Below are 18,814 nucleotides of genomic sequence, written 5' to 3'. Positions count from 1 at the left end.
ATAAAGAGCCCTTGTAATTCTGCAATAAAGTTACCCATTGACAGCCTTGCCAACGCCCTCTCCCTCTCTCAGATGACTCCTATGTCTCTTGCAGCATCCTCCCAAAAACCTGGAGGTCTCCAGCTGACATCCTAAGCCTGGCGGTCTCAGCTTAGACCACCGAGAGATCTGCAGTTCCTTTGCTTTGAAAGGGAAAGACAGCAGAAAGCCTGACTCAGGCAGAAGCAGGACACAGCTTTCCACACAAGGCTTGCAATTAAGAAAGAAAACATGCCAGAGTGAGATTTCAGACTTTCCACGCTACAGGGCTTTCCAAGCGCGTTACACATTAAGGAATTACTATAAAGTCGCTGCCGACACCCAACAACTGGGGATGAACTTGAATTTTAAAACTCTTTCTACACTGAAAGACAACCCTGGCCAGAACATGAGCACCTGGCAGACAGCCCTGCTGGTGTTTAGCTTCCATTCTCACACACATACAGCAAACTGAAAACATGCAACCCTCACCTTCCGCCAAGCCAGCGACAACTTCCCGAGGGCAGAAAAACAGCGCAAGGTTCAAGCAGCGACGGGGATCTCTGCCATCACGTCTCAATACAGCACCGACAGCTATGCAGGGAATACTCTATTCATTCCCAAATGCAGCCATTTAATTCCTAGGCAGCTGTTTAAATTTCTCGTTTATCCGCAAGTTATTCCCAGCTCCAGAGCACCAGCCAAACGGACGTGCCTACCAAGGATGTCTGAGCTGATAGGTGAAGGGAACTACAGATGCTTCAATCTTCATCGCCGTGCCTCTGCCACTCGGAGTCACAACATGGATTTCCAGCACATTGCAGCATGGTAGGCAGAGCACCATCCTTCTCCCCATCATTCAAAAATCCATTCTCCTGCTCTGACAACCTTCACACATCCTGTAAGGCAGACTGACGCTTGTCACTCATTTGTAATGAGAGCGGGGAGGGACAGGCTGGTGGTGTGAATCAGAGAGTAGAGAAGCATATGCGAGGCAATATATTTGACATGAAGAGAGAGAAGACACAAGGAGGGGGTAAGTCACTGTTTACTGTTCTAGAGGAGCTCCACGCAGCCCTCGCCCAGCTGGCCAGCTTTCCATTTCCCTTATGGATCGGAACCAGCATCCAGCAGCAAAGAGGAGATTCAGGAACCTTCAGAGCACATTTAAGAGCTGCCAGGACACAGCTCTCTGAGGCACTCTCTGGGGAAGCCTGGACACGGATCAGATAGTCTTTGGTGGTTTGGTAAACAACCTAGTCAGATGCTGCAGAGAGCCTGTGGTTAGGGAGCAGGGATATAGAGTACCAGGCGGGTACGCCTGTGTGTCACCTCTGAAACTTCATGGAGGAGGTGGCTGAAGGGGAAAGGTACGTGACAGCCAGCCCTGGTACTGACAAGCTTACAGCACTTTTTCCATCACACACTTATAAAATGTGGTGACAGAGATATACTGGAATTACACCTCAGCAATCACTAGCCCAGAGATGCATCTCCCCCAGCCACACAAGATGAGCCACCAAGCAACAAATAACTTGCTTGGACACACAGCCAAATCTGGGGCACAGCTGGGACTGGGGTTCCTGACTTTGCTGCTCCTGACCCCACATGCCAGCCATCAAGTCAGACACCATCAACGACTGCTAATAATGGAACATAGTGGCATCACTATTTGGCGTCCTGCAATATTGCAAAGCAGTGGCATCCACAATGCAAACTGTCCCTCTGCTTGGGAGCACAGTGGCAGGGTAATCGCTCTCATTACTGCCTTTCCCCCCCAGTCCTTGTGTTGATGGTCACAGAGCATTGCATCGCTTGTGCTTGCTTCATGCTTGGAAGACTCTGCCGAAGTTTGAAGATAGCCTCAAACAATAGCTGAGACAGAAGTGGAAACTGCATGTTCATCTCTACAGGGTGCTGAGCCTGAAACTTCCTGATAATTGAAAGTGCTTGCACCGCTCAAGTATTTCACAGCTGGATGTTTACAAAAATGATCAGCGAGCAAGCTTATCCCACAAACCCCGACTGCCGCAGGGGCCAGCGCTCCCAGCTGTCCTTTCTTCGCTTCCCAAACATCTCACACAGCTAGAGATTTTCAATACCAAGTCCTGCAGCACATTCCACGCCATTAATCATCTCCCAATGCTGATGGAAATCAGAGTGTATCAAGCTGATCTGTATTTTTCCCTTTCAGGAGGCACACAGCAGTACTGAACTCTGTGCTGCAACAGATTGCCGAGACGGGCGACGGCGCAGAAATGACATAAAACATGACAAAGCACGCTGTCCTTGACAGGAAAGCAAAAAAAAAAAAAAAAAAACAACAAAAAAAACCCAAAACAAATTGCCAACGAATTTCTGTCTCTGGTTCAGAAACACTTCTGAAGCAAGGCACGAGCCTGGCGTAATACAGCCGGGGAACATTTAACAGGGCTCAGGTTCCAAGCCCTGACAGGTTCAGAGCCTGCAGAGTGTCCTGACGGCGGGAGTCACGGTGTGCCCAACCCTGCGGCAGCAGCCCCGTCGCCGCCAGCCCGACGTCCGGCACCTCGGCCGGGCAGGAGCAGAGTTAACTCGGGTGCCGCGCAGCCCTGCGCGCTGCCATTGGGCAGCCGCGGCGTCCATCACCCCTAGGAAGTGACTGCACGAGGAAGGCTCGAGGAAGGGTTCTCCGCAGGCAGCACCGGGAGGACACACGGAAGGAGAGGGGGGAAAAGCGGAGGGACGCGCGCGCCTTTCGTCAGTGGGGAAAAAAAAAATAATCACAAGGTAAAACTCATTCGCTGCTAAAACCCCCCCGACAGCACCACGGCACGACACGCTGGGCTGGGGCGCAGGGCTGAGCTTATCCGCCACAGGGCTTATAAAAACTGAAAGTGCAAGAAAAGGGCGTGCAGCTTTTCAGGGAAACACTTTGCTCTCACTGGCTCTCTCCGCCCTCCGCAGTCCCAGCTCAGCTTTAGGTGCGCTGGCAAAGGAGGGGGCGGCCAGGTGAAAGCGAAAATGGAGGCCTTTCCCTTTTCTGTAACAACTTTGCCCAAAGGGGGCTCGTTCCTAATTTGAGACCTCATGGCCTGCTTTCAGCAGAATCCGTAAAATAAATCCTCCACGGAGCAGCCCACGAGGGAAGGGAGCCGGCTCTCAGCCTGAGGAAGAGGAGGAAGCAAACAGACCCTGGCACACTGAGAATTTGGAGATTTCGGTTCCCCTCACTCGTGGCCTGGATGTTTTCCCACCTCATGGCACTGCCGTCACGGGGAGCTTGAAGAGGTTCCCCCACCCACCCCACTTCTGATTATATCCCCAAACCGTCCCGCACCCACCAGAGAGTCACGCGGCCGTGCCCGCTCCCAGAATGTCACCGTCCCCTTTCCTCCCACTGCCAGTCCCTGGGCGGCCGCAGAGCACCCCGTTTTCGGGGCGGCCCCATGCACACGCATCCCTCCCCGCAGGCTCCGGGACCAGCCTGAACACACCACGCACCTCTCGCTCTTTCGACCCAAAAAGCAGCTGTGCTCAGCAGAGATAAGCCCTGACCCCCAGCCCATCCGACGGGCAACGAGGCTCCCGCCTGGCGTTTCCCGCCGGCGGCTGCTCCTGCCCGATAACCCGGGGCCAGAGAGCGGCTCCCGAAGCTGCCACCACGCCCGGCCACCGCCGCGGCCACGCTGCCCGTCCCCGGCTGCGCCCCGGCTCTCTCCGTACTACAAAAGCTGCTATTTTTAGTCAGCGGAGCGCGCGGCGTCACAACAGGTTTCCTCACATGTATTTTAAGAGCCATTCAAAGGCAGAAGCAGCCAGCGCGCTCATCCTCGGGGGGCGGCGGGGGGAGAAAAATAACAACAAGAGACGGGAAAACATCACCCCGGCGCACACCTGGGGGACCCCCGGCCCCGCGTCCCCGGGGGTGCGGGGGTGCCGCCGGCCCCGTCCCGCGGGCGCTGAGCGCTGCCGGCCCCGCGCCGGTGCGACGGGACGGGGAAGGTGTGACCGCGGGGCCACCGCGCCCCCGCCCCCCCGGGGGTTTCGGGGGCCACTCGGCGGGCGCGGGCAGCGCTCCCCGATCCCCCTCCCTCCCCGCTCCCCCCACGGCGGGGCCGCCGCCCCTCGCCCCCCGCCGGGCCCCACGTGCGCGCCCGGCCCGGCCCGGTGCGAGGGGCGGCGGCACCACGTGCCCGGCGCGGTGGTGACTCAGCACTTTTACCTCGCCCGCCCCGCCCGCCCGCGCCCGACCGGACCCGACCGGACCGAGCGGAGACCGGGCCGGACCGGGTCGAGCCGCCCCCTTCCCCCCCCCCCTTCCGCCGCGATCGGCGGGCAACGCGCAGCCACCCCCCGCTCCCGACTCCGACCCACTCGCCTCGCCCCCGCCGCGCCGCGCCTCGGGCGGCTCCTCACCTGCGTGCCGGCGGGAGCGCCCCGTGGCGGGGGCGGCGGCGGGGGCGAGGGGGGCGCGGGGGCGGCGGCGGGGGCGCTGCGCGGCTCCCTCCTCCCTCGCTGCCAGCGAGTCCCGCGGACAACAACAAGCGCGGGGCGGCCGCCTCCCCCCCGCCGCGCCGCCGACCAACCAGCGCCCCCGCCGCTTCCGGCATGGCGCGTCACGGCCGCGTCACCGCCCGGCCCGGCCCCGCGGCCGCGTCACCGCCGGCACCGCCCGCGCCGTTCATTCATGGGGAAGGGCGCGGGGCGGGGCGCGGCGCTGCCTTCGGCACGTAGCCGGTCCCCGTCCCTGCCCTCGTCCCGATGTACATCGCCATCCTCGTCCCTATCTGCATCCTCGTTCCCATCCTCATTCCCATCCCATCTTCATCCCCCCCTCATCCCGATCTAAGTCCCCATCCTCATCCCCATCCACATCCCCATCCTCATCCTATCCTCAACCCTATCTCCATCCTCATTCCCATCCACATCTCCATCCTCATCCCTATCTCCATCCTCGTTCCCCCCTCATCCCGATCCAAGTCCCCATCCACATCTCCATCCTCATCCTATCCTCAACCCTATCTCCATCCTCATTCCCAGCCACATCTCCATCCTCATCCCTGTCTCCATCCTCGTTCCCCCCTCATCCCGATCCAAGTCCCCATCCACATCTCCATCCTCATCCTATCCTCAACCCCACCTCCATCCTCATTCCCCACACGCATCCCGATCCACATCTCCATCCTCATCTCTATCCCCATCTTCACCCCCATCCTCATCCCCCCTCATCCAGATCCACATCCCAATCCACATCCTCATCCCTGTCTCCTCCACAGTGCACAGGGCCCAGCACTGCACCCCACCCCATCACGGGGCTCACCCTTCTCTAACAGCTCCAGCCTGTTTGGATCATCCCCGATGGAAAGGGCATGGGGTAGCCATGAGATTTTGCACCTTCACATATAGAGTCATAGAATGGATTGGGTTGGAAGGGACCTTAAAGCTCATCATGTTCCAACCCTCCCTGCCATGGGCAGGGTCACCTTCCACTAGAGCAGAGTGTACCAAGCCCTGTCCAACCTGGCCTTGAACACTTCCATGGATGGGACAGCTTCTCTGGGCAACCTGAGCCAGTGCCCTAGTATCCTCATAAGGAAGAATTTTTTCCTAACATCTAATCTAAACCTGCCCTCTGTCAGTGTGAAGCCATTACCCCTTGTTCTGTCACCATATGCCCTTTTCAAGTTCCTTTGTAACTTTCTTACAGGCTCCCTTCAGACTGGGAAAGGAAGCAATAAGTTCTCCCTGGAGCCTTCTCTTCTCCAGGCTGAATAATTCCAATTATCTCAGCCTTTCGTCATAGGAGAGCTGTTCCATCCCTCTAATCAACTTGGTGGCCTCCTCTGGACTCACTGCAACAGGTCGCTGTCCTTCCTGTGCTGAGGACCCCAGAGCTGGACACAGCACTCCAGGTGGGTTCTCACCAGAACAGACCAGAGGGGCAGAATCACCCACCTCAACCTGCTGACCACAATGCTTTTGTTGGCTCATGTCCAGCCTCTCATCCACCAGCACCCCCAAGTCCTTGGCAGGGCTGCTCTCGATCGGTTCATCCCCCAGCCTATATTGACCCCAACCCACATGCAGCACTTTGCACTTGGCCTTGATGTGGGACAGACAGGGGTGGGGAAATATGTCTCGGGCACTGTGAGGCTCTCAGGGGTGCTCAGGGGCTGGTTTGGTCCCCGGGCTCCTTGAGGCAGCTGCTGGCAGGGCTTGTCCTCTTTCACCAGCTGTGGACCAGCCTTCACCCAGCACTGCCTGTCCTGGTGCCCCTCGAGCCCTGCAGCAGAGCCAAATCCTGTCCCGGGGCTGGATCCTGAACACAGTCCTTGCACTTTCCTTGTGTAGTTGTGTGAGCTGCTAACACAGCACCCTGACCCCTGGGGTGTGAGCAGCATTTCAGACCCCGGGAGCATCCAACATTGATGGTAATATATCAAAAAATGTAATAACACGGGTGGTTGATCAAACCCAACTGCCTCCATCACGACTGGGCTCCTTTTGATTTTTTTTGTGTCCGTAACTATATTAGAAAGTCTGTGCAATTTGTGCTTTCCAGCCTCAGGGCCAGATATCCTTATTGGAGCAGTTCTAAGGGTCATAGTTGAGGCTTTGAATAAGATCCCATCTTTTGCTGCTCCCTTTGAACAACACAAGCTGGAAAACACGGAGAGCCCCATTTCTGGCACAGCCCCACAGATCTGGGCAGCTGGAGCAAGATTTAGGCGAATGCACCACCCTGATGTTAAGAAATCCCTGTTTACTATTGGAACTGACTAATGAGGTTGGCTAAAGCTCCTGGGCAGTGGCATGAAGTATTGGCTTTCACCTCTCCCAGATTTGCAGACTCTGAAATCTTGCCCTGGGTACTGGGATGGGTTGAGCTCAGGGTTGCAAGGCAGATTTCAGCCATCCCTGTGTTCCCCACTGATGCCTCTGAGGTTTGTCTCCAAATCTCCTTTACATCCAGGAGGGTTCTGGTGGCTCAGAGAGCCAAGACAAGCAAGGAAAGGGGTCCTGGTGGTGGGAGCCTGAGGGACTCTGATGTCCCCAACACAGCCACCTGCCCCTGTGCTCTCTCTGAGTGATGATAACCAAGAGTGGCCAGAGCCATCCTGTATTATCCAAGGTTTTTCCCTGAGGCATCCACGAGAGGGTGGAGGCAGGAGGCTGGAGGGATGGACAGGCTGCATCCTGGGTGGGGGGGGTCTCATCCTCTGTGGTGACAGCCCCACGCATGGGGCTTGCCAGAATTGGGGTATTTTCCCCTGTCTTCACAACAACATGGTTTTGGCAGACTGCTTATGGCAGGAAGGAAGTGGCCTTGTCACCTGAAATTGTGTTTCTGGGTGAATCGTCCTGTTCACAACAGGTTACTTTTTCTTTTCATTCCCTGGGGAAAGCAACTCTGCTCCAAAGGTGTGTTGTTCTTTGCTGCTGACCTTTAGACTGCAGTGGCCTTTAATAGTAAACAAGGAGTCCTTCGAAAAGTGGGAAAGCCTGTGCAGTTCTATACATTTGTTAAGCAGATGAAGAGAAGTGCATGGGAGACAGGAACTCTGGTGAAAACCTGGATGGAAAAAGGGTTTCATTCTGGGATATGGGTGTTTTGTGGGTCTGGCCCACCTGCTGTGTGCTCAAAACACATCCTGAAGCCACAGTGATTCCCTGAAGCCACAACACACGATTCAGTACAGGGACCTCTTTCACTCTGCTTTAGGTAAGGTGCTCTCAACCTACAAGGGTGACAGAGGCATTTGTACTCTGGGTTTAGAGACCCTCCGTGCATCCATGCTGGGGAAAATCTAAAAAACCCGCTGATCCCCCATATTACCCACCTTGTCGCTTTTGAGCAGCGCTGAGTTTAGATAAAATATTAAAAAATAAATTGAAGATAAAATAAAATAAAAACCACTCAAAGCGCAGAAAGGAGAGGAGCGAGCGGACGATCAGTCGGCGGAGAGGCGTTATGTGTGTAGATGCGCTGCTACTAGAGAGGCGCGGTAGGAGCGGGGCGGCTTCTCGGGTGTTTACGGCGGAGCAGGCAGAGCTGCAGCGCCGGGAGCGCTGCCCGCCCGCTGCCCGCTGCCCGCTGCCTGCTGCCCGCTGCCCGCTGCCCGCCCGCAGCCACAATGTCAAGAGGAGACACGTGTATGTAAGCGCCGGCACGGCCGGAGCGGGGTCCGCAGGCGAGCAGGGGCTCCCGGGGCGCGGCGCTCCCCGTGCCCGGCTGGAGCTCTGTGTCCCCCCGCAGTGTCCCCGCGGCGGGGCGGCCGGGCAGGAGCCTGGGGAGTATGGGCTGGTGGCACGCCGAGGTGCCACCTCGGGGGTTCGGGTGGCCGCGGCGGGTGGGCGCTGCCACCCCGGGGCCGCCGCCCACGCGTGGAGAAGCGGCGGGCGGTTGCACGGGGCGGAGGCGCTGCCGCTCGCGGGGGTTTCGCAGCCGGGCCCCGGCAGGTTGTGCCGCGGTGGTGGCCGAGCTTGGGGAGGGCTGCCAGGGAATAAACCTGTTTGTGGTGGGGATGGAGCCGTTTGCTGAGCCGTTGCAGGTCGTAGGGTGGAGGAAGGCAGCGTCTGAGCGCCTGTGATAGGAGATGGAGAGAAGAAAGTTGTGTCTCTTATTGTGTCTCTTATTTAAGGTGCTGAGATTGCTCCCTGCACTCACCCGGAGCATGAGGGTCTCCTTTGCTTACAGTCCAGGAGGTGTTTGTCTGAGAGGTTGTTAGAATCAGGTTTTATCAGTGGGAGGCAAGGACTGATGGTATACTCCCAGCCATCCCTTGCCCAGCCCTTCCCGCAGCTAAAACCTCTGACTCAGGGCTTTGGGCGATGATAAGAGGATGCTCAAAGAGGATGCTCAGAGCAGAAAATCCCCTGAGCAGAGGATGCTCCCTACCTTGGAGCCGTGGCTCCCACCTCTGTTCCCACAGGCAGAGCAAGCTCGATTTTGCTTGCAGCTTCCAGAAATGCTGCAGTCCATAAATTCAGACCTGGGAAAAACTCCTTGAGGGGCTGCTCTGCCACTCCCTGAGAGCAGGTGGGGTTCAGGTGGGTGGTGCTTTGTCCCTTAGGGCTGGTGGGGAGTTCTTTGTCAGCATCTCCCCGCACTTAGCAGGATCAGGACCACCTGACCTTGGCAAAGCCTTCCATTGCCGAGTTTGCCATGTGCATCTTAGCCGAAGGCGCAGATGTGATGATGCAGGGTGCTGAGGTGGGCAGGCTCTGCCTGAACCAGAGGCATCAGGAGAGAGTGAAGCTGTCCTTGAGGCTTGGGCGAGCTCTCCCCCTTTGTCTCTTTCACACCTGCCTCCTTCTCCCCTTTGATCCAGCACCAGGACGATGAAGTCGTACCAGAAGCTGACAACGCCGCAGCCGGCAGGATGCCAGGTGGAGGAGGAAGGGGCTGCCCCAATGCCCCCCACCCATGGGAGGATGGCCCCGTGCTGGGTGGGCAGTGGGCTGCTGGTGGCTGCCGTGCTGCTGAGCACCATCACCGTCTGGGTGCTGCAGCAAGTGTCGGGGGGCTGGCTCGGACCCACTCCACCCCCCAAATGTCTCCTGGTGCCTGAAAGCCATCGCTTCGACTGCTACCCAGAGCGGCAGGTGGTGGTGACCCAGGAGCTCTGTGAAAGCCGAGGGTGCTGCTTCATCCAGAGCCCTCTGCCGGCAGAGGGCAAGCAGGGGGTGCCCTGGTGCTTCTATCCCCCTGACTTCCCCAGCTATACCTTGGAGAGTCTCAACCAGACAGCACTGGGCATGGTGGGGTTGCTGGCGCGAAGGGAGAAGGCCTATTACCCCCGGGACATTGAGATGCTGAGACTGGACGTGGAGTGTGAGACAGACACACGGCTGCACATCAAGGTGAGGTTCCTGATGGCTGCCCTCCTGACCCTTGCACCTGTCATCCCACAGGCAACTGTCCCCTGCTGTGACCAAGTGTGGAAGCTGCTGTGCTCCAGGCATGGCTGTGTGGGGCCAATGAGTATCTCCAACCCTTTGCCCTCTTGCTTTGCTGGTCTTTAAAGCACTTTTTCTCCCTTTTGCAGATAACGGATGCTGCCAACCCACGGTACGAGGTTCCCCTTGATGTTCCCCAGGCGATGAAGAGGGCAGAAAACCCCATCTACAGCCTGAACTTCTCCTGGGATCCCTTTGGGGTGCTGCTGCGGCGCACAGCAACGGGGACAGTGCTGTAAGATCCCACCTTCTCCTCATCCTGTAGCAGGTGGGGAGAAACTTATCCAACCCTAGGCAGGCTCCAGCACACTTTCCAGAGGTTTTTCAGAGGAAAAACCCATGCTTGCAAGATCTTCAGCCAATTATTGCTTTTTGTCTTGCATCTTTTTAGCAGTGCTCACATGGGGATGCAGCAGCACGTGGCTTCCTGGCCCCACGGGCTGGCCATGTGCTTGCTATGGCCATGGCAGGACTGGGTTTTTGGCACCTCTCCAAAAACCTCCCAGTGCCCTGATTCCTCCCGAGGTCCTACACCAGCCAAACACTGTGCAGGTCCCCGGCACATCACCAATGAGCGACATGGCGGCTCGGGAAAAGGGCCAACAAAGGGTTGTGGCTTTGCCCATTTCACGCTTCTTTCGGGTTTCACTGGCTGTTGAAGCTATAGGGACATTCATAGTTCCAGGCTTTTCGTGGAAAAAGACTGCTGGTGACTTTGCTGTACTGCTCTCTGTCACCTCCACAGCTTTGCCCACACTAAGCTGTTGACAAGCACTGACAGCTGGGCGATGTATGGTCAGGGTGTTTTGGGATCCCATCTTTTCCTCCTCCTTCCCATTTGCTGGTGACTGTGGTCTGTCTTGTATTTGGGAGCTGCTTATCAGTGACAGCAGGCTGAGAAGTCCCACTGCCATATCGCCTCGGTGGTTAATAATAACCTGGGTGGAAACTTCTGGGATCAAAGGGAAGGCTGTGCCGCACTGGGTCAGGCTGGTTTAGGCTCAGGCTGTGCCTTGCCTCCATGCAGACCCAAATTTACTCCTGGTCCAAGTTGTTAGGGATGGATGTGGGGTGGGACATGTGCTGCTTCACTGGCCTTTGGGATGTTTCGAGAGTGAAGGGATCAGTTTTTGATGGGCAAATGGATCCCAGTGGGTCCCAGCATCCCCTCTTGACCCCCTCTTTTCCTCAATATAACCCTGGCAGGCTCAACACCACTGTGGCCCCCTTGATCTTCGCTGACCAGTTTCTCCAGATATCCACATCGCTCCCATCCAGGTTCCTCTATGGGCTGGGGGAGCACCGTGGCAGCCTCCTGCACAGCCTGGACTGGAATACCCTCACTCTGTGGGCACGTGATGTCGCTCCCATGGTACATCTGTCCTGTCCCCAGGGGGGTGCAGGGGGTGAGAACAGGGATGCTGCTTTCCCATGCTTTGGACAAGCCCTGGGAAAACATGGCAGGGGTGGGCAGCAGCACTGGGAGGGGCGGGGGATGATCAAGGCTGATAGGCAGGTATGTGCCAGGGAGAATTTCAGAGCAATTGCAAAATGCTCTTGGCACTCCGAGGGCACCGGGTGTTTTCCGCTCCACCCTGCTGCTCGTGCAATGTGTTGTGGTGAGGCAGGAGGTTTCCCTCTCACCCAGCCCAGCTCAGTAGCCCCTGAACGGCAAGGAAGAAGCAGCCTCCCACAGCCTTCAGCACCAGCCCTGAAACCATCCCCGTCCTTTGCCTTGTCCTCCACAGGGGTGACAGGTTCCTGGTTAGGTGGTGGAAGCATATGCAGCTCAGGGCCTTTTATTCACCCCCAGTGACATGGGGCTCTCCTGCTTTGCCCTCTCTGCTGTCTTACCTGGCACCTCTTCCTTGCAGGAATCGTTCAACCTCTATGGCGCTCACCCCTTCTACCTGCTGATGGAGGAGGGCGGAGATGCTCACGGGGTTTTCCTTCTCAACAGCAACGCGATGGGTAGGTGTGTTAGGGGACCCCAGGCCAGCTGGTCCCTCGTGGAGGACCTGGCAGGTGGGGACAGATGGAAACTACTGGAGTGGCCAGTTTGGGAACCTGGGGTAAGAGGAAGCCATAAAAGGGAAAGATGTGGTTTGATGGCTCCGTTATTGAGCGCAGCCATCTGTTTCCTGGCTACAGCGAGGCTCTTTAGCAACTGCTGAGCAGTTTAACCACACACCCAGCTGCTGAGTTGCCATCAGGAAAGCAAGTGCCTTGCATGCAGGTCCATGCCTATTCCCCCCTCCACTGAAACATCCTTGCCCCCAGGCCTGGCAGCGTGGCATGGCTGGGGTGCAGCCGAGGATGCCGTCTGCTGCCCATGTTTCCCCAGCTGTGCCGCGCCAGCTGCGGCCGTGGGATCTGCCCGTGTGTGCCAGCTGACACACTCAGCAGCTCCTGCGGGCTCCTGCCGTGTTGGGGACGGCACCGGTGACCACCCAACCCTCCCAGCAGCTGCTGCTTGCAGCCAGCTGGGGCGATGCTGCGCACACCGGGGCTCTGGCAGCTCCAGCTGCGCTGGGATCTGTTGCAGGCACGCTGCTGAAGAGGAGCTTGTGTGAGATGCAGCCACCCGAGCTGAGGTTTGAGGGCTCATTCATGTGGAAAGCCCTTCCCAGGAAAGGCCTTGCTCCCACACACTCTCTTGTACGAGTAGCTCTAGACTCACTTAGGAGGGGGCTTTGGGGGGAACATGAAGGAAAGCACTGCACTGCACGTGCTTGATCTTGGTCCAGCAGTGGAAGTTGGTGCAGCTTTGAGCTTAAAGAGCAGATTTTAAAGATAGCATAAACCACTGATCTCCCATGGGCTGTGATGATTTAAGCTTCCAGACACACATTTAGCATCCACTGAGTGCAAGGCAGGGATTTGTCTATTCCCCTGAGCATTGCCTGTGGTGCTGCCTGGTCCCCATCATGTGGGCTGAGGTCTGGAGGTTGCTCCCCAGTTGTCACTGTCTTTTTCCCTTTTCCTTCCCCTTCAAAGAGGTGGCCCTGCAGCCTGCTCCGGGCCTGACCTGGAGGACCATTGGAGGGGTGCTGGATTTTTACATCTTCCTGGGGCCCGATCCCAACATGGTCATCCAACAGTACCAGCAGGTGATAGGTAAGTGCCTGCACCCCACCATGGCTATCTGCAGGCACCTTCCCCATACCCACATCCCCATCTCACCCCAGCTTCACCCCATCCCCAGCCCTCCCAGCTGGGGAGGAATCAGCCTCCCCCAGCCCTCACAGCACATGAAGGGTCAGTGATCACCTCCTTTTCCCACCTCTCCCCTTACCTTCCTATCCTTTTGAGATGCTGCTGTCATCTCGGGACACCCCAGCCATGCTTCCATTCTCCCACTGCAGGTTTCCCAGCCATGCCACCCCTCTGGGCTCTCGGCTTCCACCTCTGCCGCTGGGGCTATGGATCCAGCAATGGGACCTGGCAGACTGTGAGAGCCATGAGGAACTACCAGATCCCCCAGGTAATCCCTCATACCAGTGGAGTGGGGGGTCCAGGCTCCATCCTTCATCCCTGAGCCTCTGTCCCGCAGGATGCACAGTGGAATGACATCGATTACATGGATGAGTACCGGGACTTCACCTTCGATTCCCAGAAATTTGCCTCCCTCCCCTCGCTGGTGGAAGACCTCCACAAACATGGGCAGCGCTACGTTATGATCTTGGTATTCCCCCTCCTCTCCCCCTGTGCTGTCTTTGCTGCAGAGCTGGGATGTAAGACATTGTAAGACATTGTAAGGGATGCTTACAATTCCAGCTGATCAACCCCAGCCCCAAGAATTTTTGTGGGAGGCTGGTCCCCAGTGCTGGATGGGCAGCTGTAAACTGCCACTGGAAATCCCCCTAATGCAGGGACCACAGACACACAGGCCAGGTTCTCATGATGTGCTCCTGTCTGCTGCAGGGGGACAAGGGTGCCTCTGACCTCCATGGGTGGAGGAATGGAGGAACTGTAGGTCAGGCAGTTTAACTCGTGGGTGCTCAGCTTGGGTGCTCCCACATCCCCATGAGTGCTGGGATCTTGTGACCTGGCTGGGATCTCCTTTCTTCCCTCTACAAAGAATGGGGGCATGGGTTCTGCTTGCTGGGGTCAATGGGGACGCTCAGGTCCTTGCAGGGGAAGGTTGGATTCCTCCCCTTTGAACTCCCCTTAGTAGCCAAGCCCGTCCATGACCTGACATTTCTTGCGTAAGCACAAGATTTCATGTATTTTGTCTGCCCCCTCCCCAAAACATCCTAATGTGTCCTGGGGACTTACAGAAGTGGCATTTTAGAAAACATGCCTGGAAGTGTCCAAGCAAGTTTCTGTTCCCCTTGGGGCAAACAGCCTCTGTGTCTGGGCTCTGGCTGACCCTGTCTGGGTTGTCTTCTGTGAATCACTCTGGTCTGGCCAGGGGAAGGAGCCACGGTCTGCCTGGAATGGCACTAACCTTCTGCTCTGTCCCTAGGATCCTGGCATCAGCAGCACCAACCCTCACGGCTCCTACTGGCCTTTTGATGAAGGCTTGAGGCGGGGCTTGTTCCTCAACACCACCCAAGGGCAGCCACTAATCGGGAAGGTGAGGAGCTCCAGGGGGAAATCCCAGCCCTGTGGGTTATGCAATAGCAGGGCTGGGATTTCATCCCTTACCGTAGAGGGAAAGACAAGTGACCAAGAGATTTCTCTGGGATAATTGCCAGAACCTGGCTCGGCCCTTGTAATCATGTGTCACCTTCTGGTGTCTTCACCAACCCCAGGAGTCAGCCCCTGTCCAGCAGAGGAGCCTGTGGAAGTCATATGAGCTTAACAGAGTCAGCAGTGCTGCCCAAGGCTGGTCATCTGATTTCTTTCCCTTCCTGTTTTTGGTGTGAGGGGAGGTTGCCTGGGATGAACAGTGCACCTCTGGATCTGCTCCACAGTAGTTCCCTCCCAGTTTGACCCCTGTGACTGTTTGCTCCCATTGTCTCTCCCTCGCCATTTCCAAGGAGGGGGTTTTATTGTAGCCTGAAAACATGGGGGAAAATGAATTGGCTGAAATTCCTGAAATGAGGCAAAGCATGGAGAAATCATGGCTTTTCCCTGACATGCCCTGGGCAAGGTGGTGTCAGGGCTTGTGCAAGTGGAGGGAGAGCAGCCACTCCTTCAGCTGTCACTGCCCACGGACTGTGGGGAGTCCTCAGCACCACAATATTCCTGGTACCATGGAGGAAGAAGGGGTATGATGTATATGTAGCATCCAGGACTCAAAGCATTGGCCTGGGTTTACTTTCTGGGTTATTGCCTGTTTCACCCCTGGTCCTTCACCATGCTGTGGTACCCTGTTCCCGGTGGCAGCTCCCCAAAAATCACCTGCTTGATGAACCCGTGGTTTTGTGATGTCCCTGCAGGTCTGGCCTGGTTACACTGCCTTTGCAGACTTCTCCAACCCAGACACTCACCAGTGGTGGCTGGAGAACTTGCAGCACTTCCATGCCCATGTGCCCTTCGATGGCCTCTGGATCGTAAGTCTCTCTTTGCCCCTGGGTCGCCTCCTGCCAGCACCTCAGCTCACACCCAGCGTGTGCCCTGGCAGGACTGTCTGCAGCTTTTCCAGGTCTATCCATTAATGCCCAAAACCACATGCTTGAAATTGCTCCACAATTTTCTTTGCTTAGGACATGAATGAGCCATCCAACTTCATGGATGGGTCTGAAGACGGCTGCCCCCCAGGAGAGCTCGACAGCCCACCCTACACTCCAGGTAAGGAGGAAGATGAGATACAAGGCTGTGCAGGCATGTACTGTGTGCTTTGAAATCTCTGCCAACCGAGTGTGATGGGGGAAAACCATTTCTAAAAGACATTCTGTCTGTTTTACACCCTGAATGTCTCCATCTCTACTTGCATGTGCCAGTATCGGTGTCTAAGCCTTACACACTTGTTGGGGCCATGTCAGGGTGCAGGGTGGGACCATCTGTGTGATCTTTTGGCCCTGGGCTGGCAGCGATGGCTCCTGTGAGAGGGCTGACCCAGGGCCAGTAAGTGTGGGGGGTCCCCATGCCCTGCACCCCCCACCACCACCGGGTGCCAACTGGGCTCTCTCTGCTGGCAGCTGTGCTGGGCGATTCCCTCTCCTCCAAGACAGTGTGTGCCTCAGCAAAGCAGAAAGCCTCGGTGCACTACAACCTCCACAACCTCTACGGGCTGATGGAAGCCAAAGCCACAGCAAGGTACCTGAGCATCCTGCTCCCTGACAGCCTGAGGATGGGATGGGGCAAAATCCTGCTCAGATGGGGATGGGGGTTTGAGTGCCTGACTTCAAGGGGACATAGTCTGGCTGCTCGCAACCTTCAGGGTGAGAATAACCCCAGAAAAGAGGGGAGCTGACGCTGCTCTGGGAGGGACAGGTGGGTGAGGCTGGTCCTGGTGCCAAGCCTTTGCTCAGGTCAACTCTCCAGTACTGCAGGGCTGCCACAGGGCTGGACCTGGACCTCTCCCTCAACTGTTGTGGGATAAGGCAAATGCCTGGGGGGCTGCTCTCACCTCCTGCCCCTTCCTCTCCCTATTGTTTTCCAGTGCCTTGATCCAGATCCGGGGGAAGCGTCCCTTCATCATCTCCCGCTCCACCTTCCCCAGCCAGGGCCGCTACTCAGGGCACTGGCTGGGAGACAACCGGAGCCAGTGGAAGGACATGTATTACTCCATCCCAGGTGGGTGGCACAGAACACACTCAGGTGCCCTCCCAGCCCTCCCAGCTCCACTGAGCTTTCTGCTTGTTCGGAGACACCTCCGAAACTCCCTGCACTCTGTTGACTGTCCCTGCCCTCAGGGCTGCTGAGCTTTAGCCTCTTCGGCATCCCACTGGTGGGGGCGGACATCTGCGGCTTCTCCGGCAGCACCTCGGAGGAGCTCTGCACCCGCTGGATGCAGCTCGGTGCCTTCTACCCCTTCGCTCGCAACCACAACACCCAGAACGAGAAGGTCAAGGGCAGCGTGCCCGGTGGGAGGCATCCCAGGGGTGGGATGCGGGATATGAGACACGGGATGGAGGATGCAGGATGGGGGGTGTGGGAGGTGGGGTTGGGGTGGGACAGCTGCTGACTCCCTACATCTCCCCCAGGCCCAGGACCCAACGGTGTTCAGCCCTGCGGCCAGGACGGCCATGAAGGACGTGCTGCTGACCCGATACTCCCTCCTGCCCTTCCTCTACACCCTTTTCCACCATGCCCACCTGCAAGGGGACACTGTCGCTCGGCCCTTGTTCTTTGAGTAAGACCATCCCCACCAGTAGCTGGGGAGACGCTTGGACTGAATCGCAGAGAAGTGGCCGATTGAGCAGTGTCTCCATCCTGCCACAGGTTCCCCCAGGATGTGGCCACCCTGGGGCTGGACAGGCAGTTCCTGTGGGGCCGGAGCTTGCTGGTGACACCGGTGCTGGAGCCCGGGGTGGACTCGGTCACAGGCTACGTCCCCCAAGGCACGTGGTACGACTTCTACACGGTGAGGAACACCATGGCACTTGGCCAGGGACTGGGTGATCCCTGCTTAACCATCTCAGGACTGCGGGTGGGAAACCATGGCTGAGCCCAGCGAGCCCTGATGGAGGAAGGGGTGGGGATGGCTGCTCCCCAGACCCATGCCTGAGCACCCTGCTGTGCCTCTGACTCCCTCACACCCGTGTCTCTCACCACCTACCCAGGGCTCCTCGGTGAACAGCAGTGGGGAGATGTTGAAGATGTCAGCCCCCCTGGAGCACCTCAACTTGCATGTCCGGGAGGGTTCCATCCTGCCCACCCAGGTAAGCGCCCACCCATCACCTCCCTGAGTGCTGTCCCCTATCACCTCAGCTCCCAGACCCCCATCCCCAGCGCTCACAGCCCTACAGAACCCATGTCTTTGAACCCCAGAAACCAGGGACCACAAGTGAGGCGACTCGAGGGAACCCCCTGCGCCTCATCGTGGCTTTGTCCTCGAGTGCCACTGCCTGGGGGGACCTTTTCTGGGACGATGGCGAGAGCCTGGACACCTTCGAGCGGGGCAGCTACTCCTACCTGGTGTTCAATGTCACGCAGGTGGGATGTGGTGGGGAGGGCAGGAGTGGGGGGTCCTGTGGCATCTGGCCACCTTGAGCTCATGCTGTCCCTTCCTGCAGAACACCTTCACCTCCACTGTCCTCCATGCCAGCACTGAGGCCACCAATGTCACCATTGGCACACTGAGCATCTTTGGGGTGCAGAAGCCGCCCAGCAAGGTCCTTCTGAATGGCCAGGAGAAGCCCTTCTCCTACCTGGACAACCAGGTACAGCTTCATCTTGGGGTGCCCTGTCCTGGGTGAAAGTCTCCATCTTGAGGGGCTCCACCCTCCCTCCTCTATAACCCTAAGGGTCACAAGGTTGGTGACCAAAGAGGTGGGTGAGGACATCGTGTGGCTCTTCTGCCACGCCAGGGTTCAGGGGCAGTGAAGCTCAGCCAAGCTGGGTAGGGGAAGACATTCTCCACTTCCCTCCAGCCAAGGCTGTACCCCAAAATGTCTCCTCTTCCCCCCCAGGTTCTCACTGTGAGTGACCTCGGCATCAGCCTCAGCCAGGGCTTCTCCCTGCAGTGGCTGTGAGCTGGGGGCTGTGGGGTCACCCACCCTTGCCAAGACCACCCGTCCAGGAGATGCTTGATGCTCCAGCCCCTGAAGCTGGGATGCTGCTGTGGAGGAGGTGTCTGGGACTGTCACCTGCTGCTGTGTGTCCCCCCCCAGGCTGGGGACAGGGGGTGTGGGACGGGGGCTTGGCCACTGTGTGCCCCCCGCGTGGCCCCAGGTGGGTGGTGTGGGTGGAGGTGTGGGCACCCACAGTCCCTTGCTGCAATAAAGGCACGTGGAGAGCT

General features: G+C 57.6%; 2 protein-coding genes across 4 annotated transcripts in view; one reads left to right on the top strand and one right to left on the bottom strand.

The window, feature by feature from the left end:
- The window catches only part of MAFK (MAF bZIP transcription factor K), a 14,058-nt gene extending 9,496 nt beyond the window's left edge, over positions 1–4,562 (bottom strand). Inside the window, exon 1 of the mRNA XM_032703782.1 lies at positions 4,417–4,562. The gene's annotated coding sequence lies outside the window, so the exon portion shown is untranslated. The remainder of the gene's footprint in view (positions 1–4,416) is intronic.
- LOC116794760 (lysosomal alpha-glucosidase-like) overlaps positions 1–18,814 on the top strand; it is a 24,461-nt gene extending 5,647 nt beyond the window's left edge. Inside the window, exons 1-20 of one of the 3 annotated variants that reach the window (XM_032703774.1) lie at positions 2,666–2,787; positions 9,333–9,864; positions 10,050–10,195; positions 11,167–11,332; positions 11,835–11,931; positions 12,958–13,077; positions 13,326–13,444; positions 13,514–13,645; positions 14,429–14,539; positions 15,348–15,461; positions 15,615–15,699; positions 16,050–16,167; positions 16,514–16,647; positions 16,767–16,918; positions 17,058–17,206; positions 17,296–17,437; positions 17,637–17,735; positions 17,845–18,009; positions 18,090–18,236; positions 18,486–18,814. In XM_032703774.1, the coding sequence (XP_032559665.1) occupies positions 9,343–9,864; positions 10,050–10,195; positions 11,167–11,332; positions 11,835–11,931; positions 12,958–13,077; positions 13,326–13,444; positions 13,514–13,645; positions 14,429–14,539; positions 15,348–15,461; positions 15,615–15,699; positions 16,050–16,167; positions 16,514–16,647; positions 16,767–16,918; positions 17,058–17,206; positions 17,296–17,437; positions 17,637–17,735; positions 17,845–18,009; positions 18,090–18,236; positions 18,486–18,548 (2,781 nt within the window). In that variant the 5' untranslated portion in view covers positions 2,666–2,787; positions 9,333–9,342 and the 3' untranslated portion in view covers positions 18,549–18,814. Of the gene's footprint in view, positions 1–2,665; positions 2,788–8,075; positions 8,155–9,332; positions 9,865–10,049; positions 10,196–11,166; positions 11,333–11,834; positions 11,932–12,957; positions 13,078–13,325; positions 13,445–13,513; positions 13,646–14,428; positions 14,540–15,347; positions 15,462–15,614; positions 15,700–16,049; positions 16,168–16,513; positions 16,648–16,766; positions 16,919–17,057; positions 17,207–17,295; positions 17,438–17,636; positions 17,736–17,844; positions 18,010–18,089; positions 18,237–18,485 lie in introns of those variants that run through there. The other 2 variants (XM_032703773.1, XM_032703775.1) reach the window with 2 other exon arrangements.

This window comes from Chiroxiphia lanceolata, chromosome 16 (genome assembly GCF_009829145.1).
Source record: "Chiroxiphia lanceolata isolate bChiLan1 chromosome 16, bChiLan1.pri, whole genome shotgun sequence".
NCBI classification, from domain to species: Eukaryota; Metazoa; Chordata; class Aves; order Passeriformes; family Pipridae; genus Chiroxiphia; species Chiroxiphia lanceolata.
This window is presented reverse-complemented; position numbering and strand designations above follow the sequence as displayed.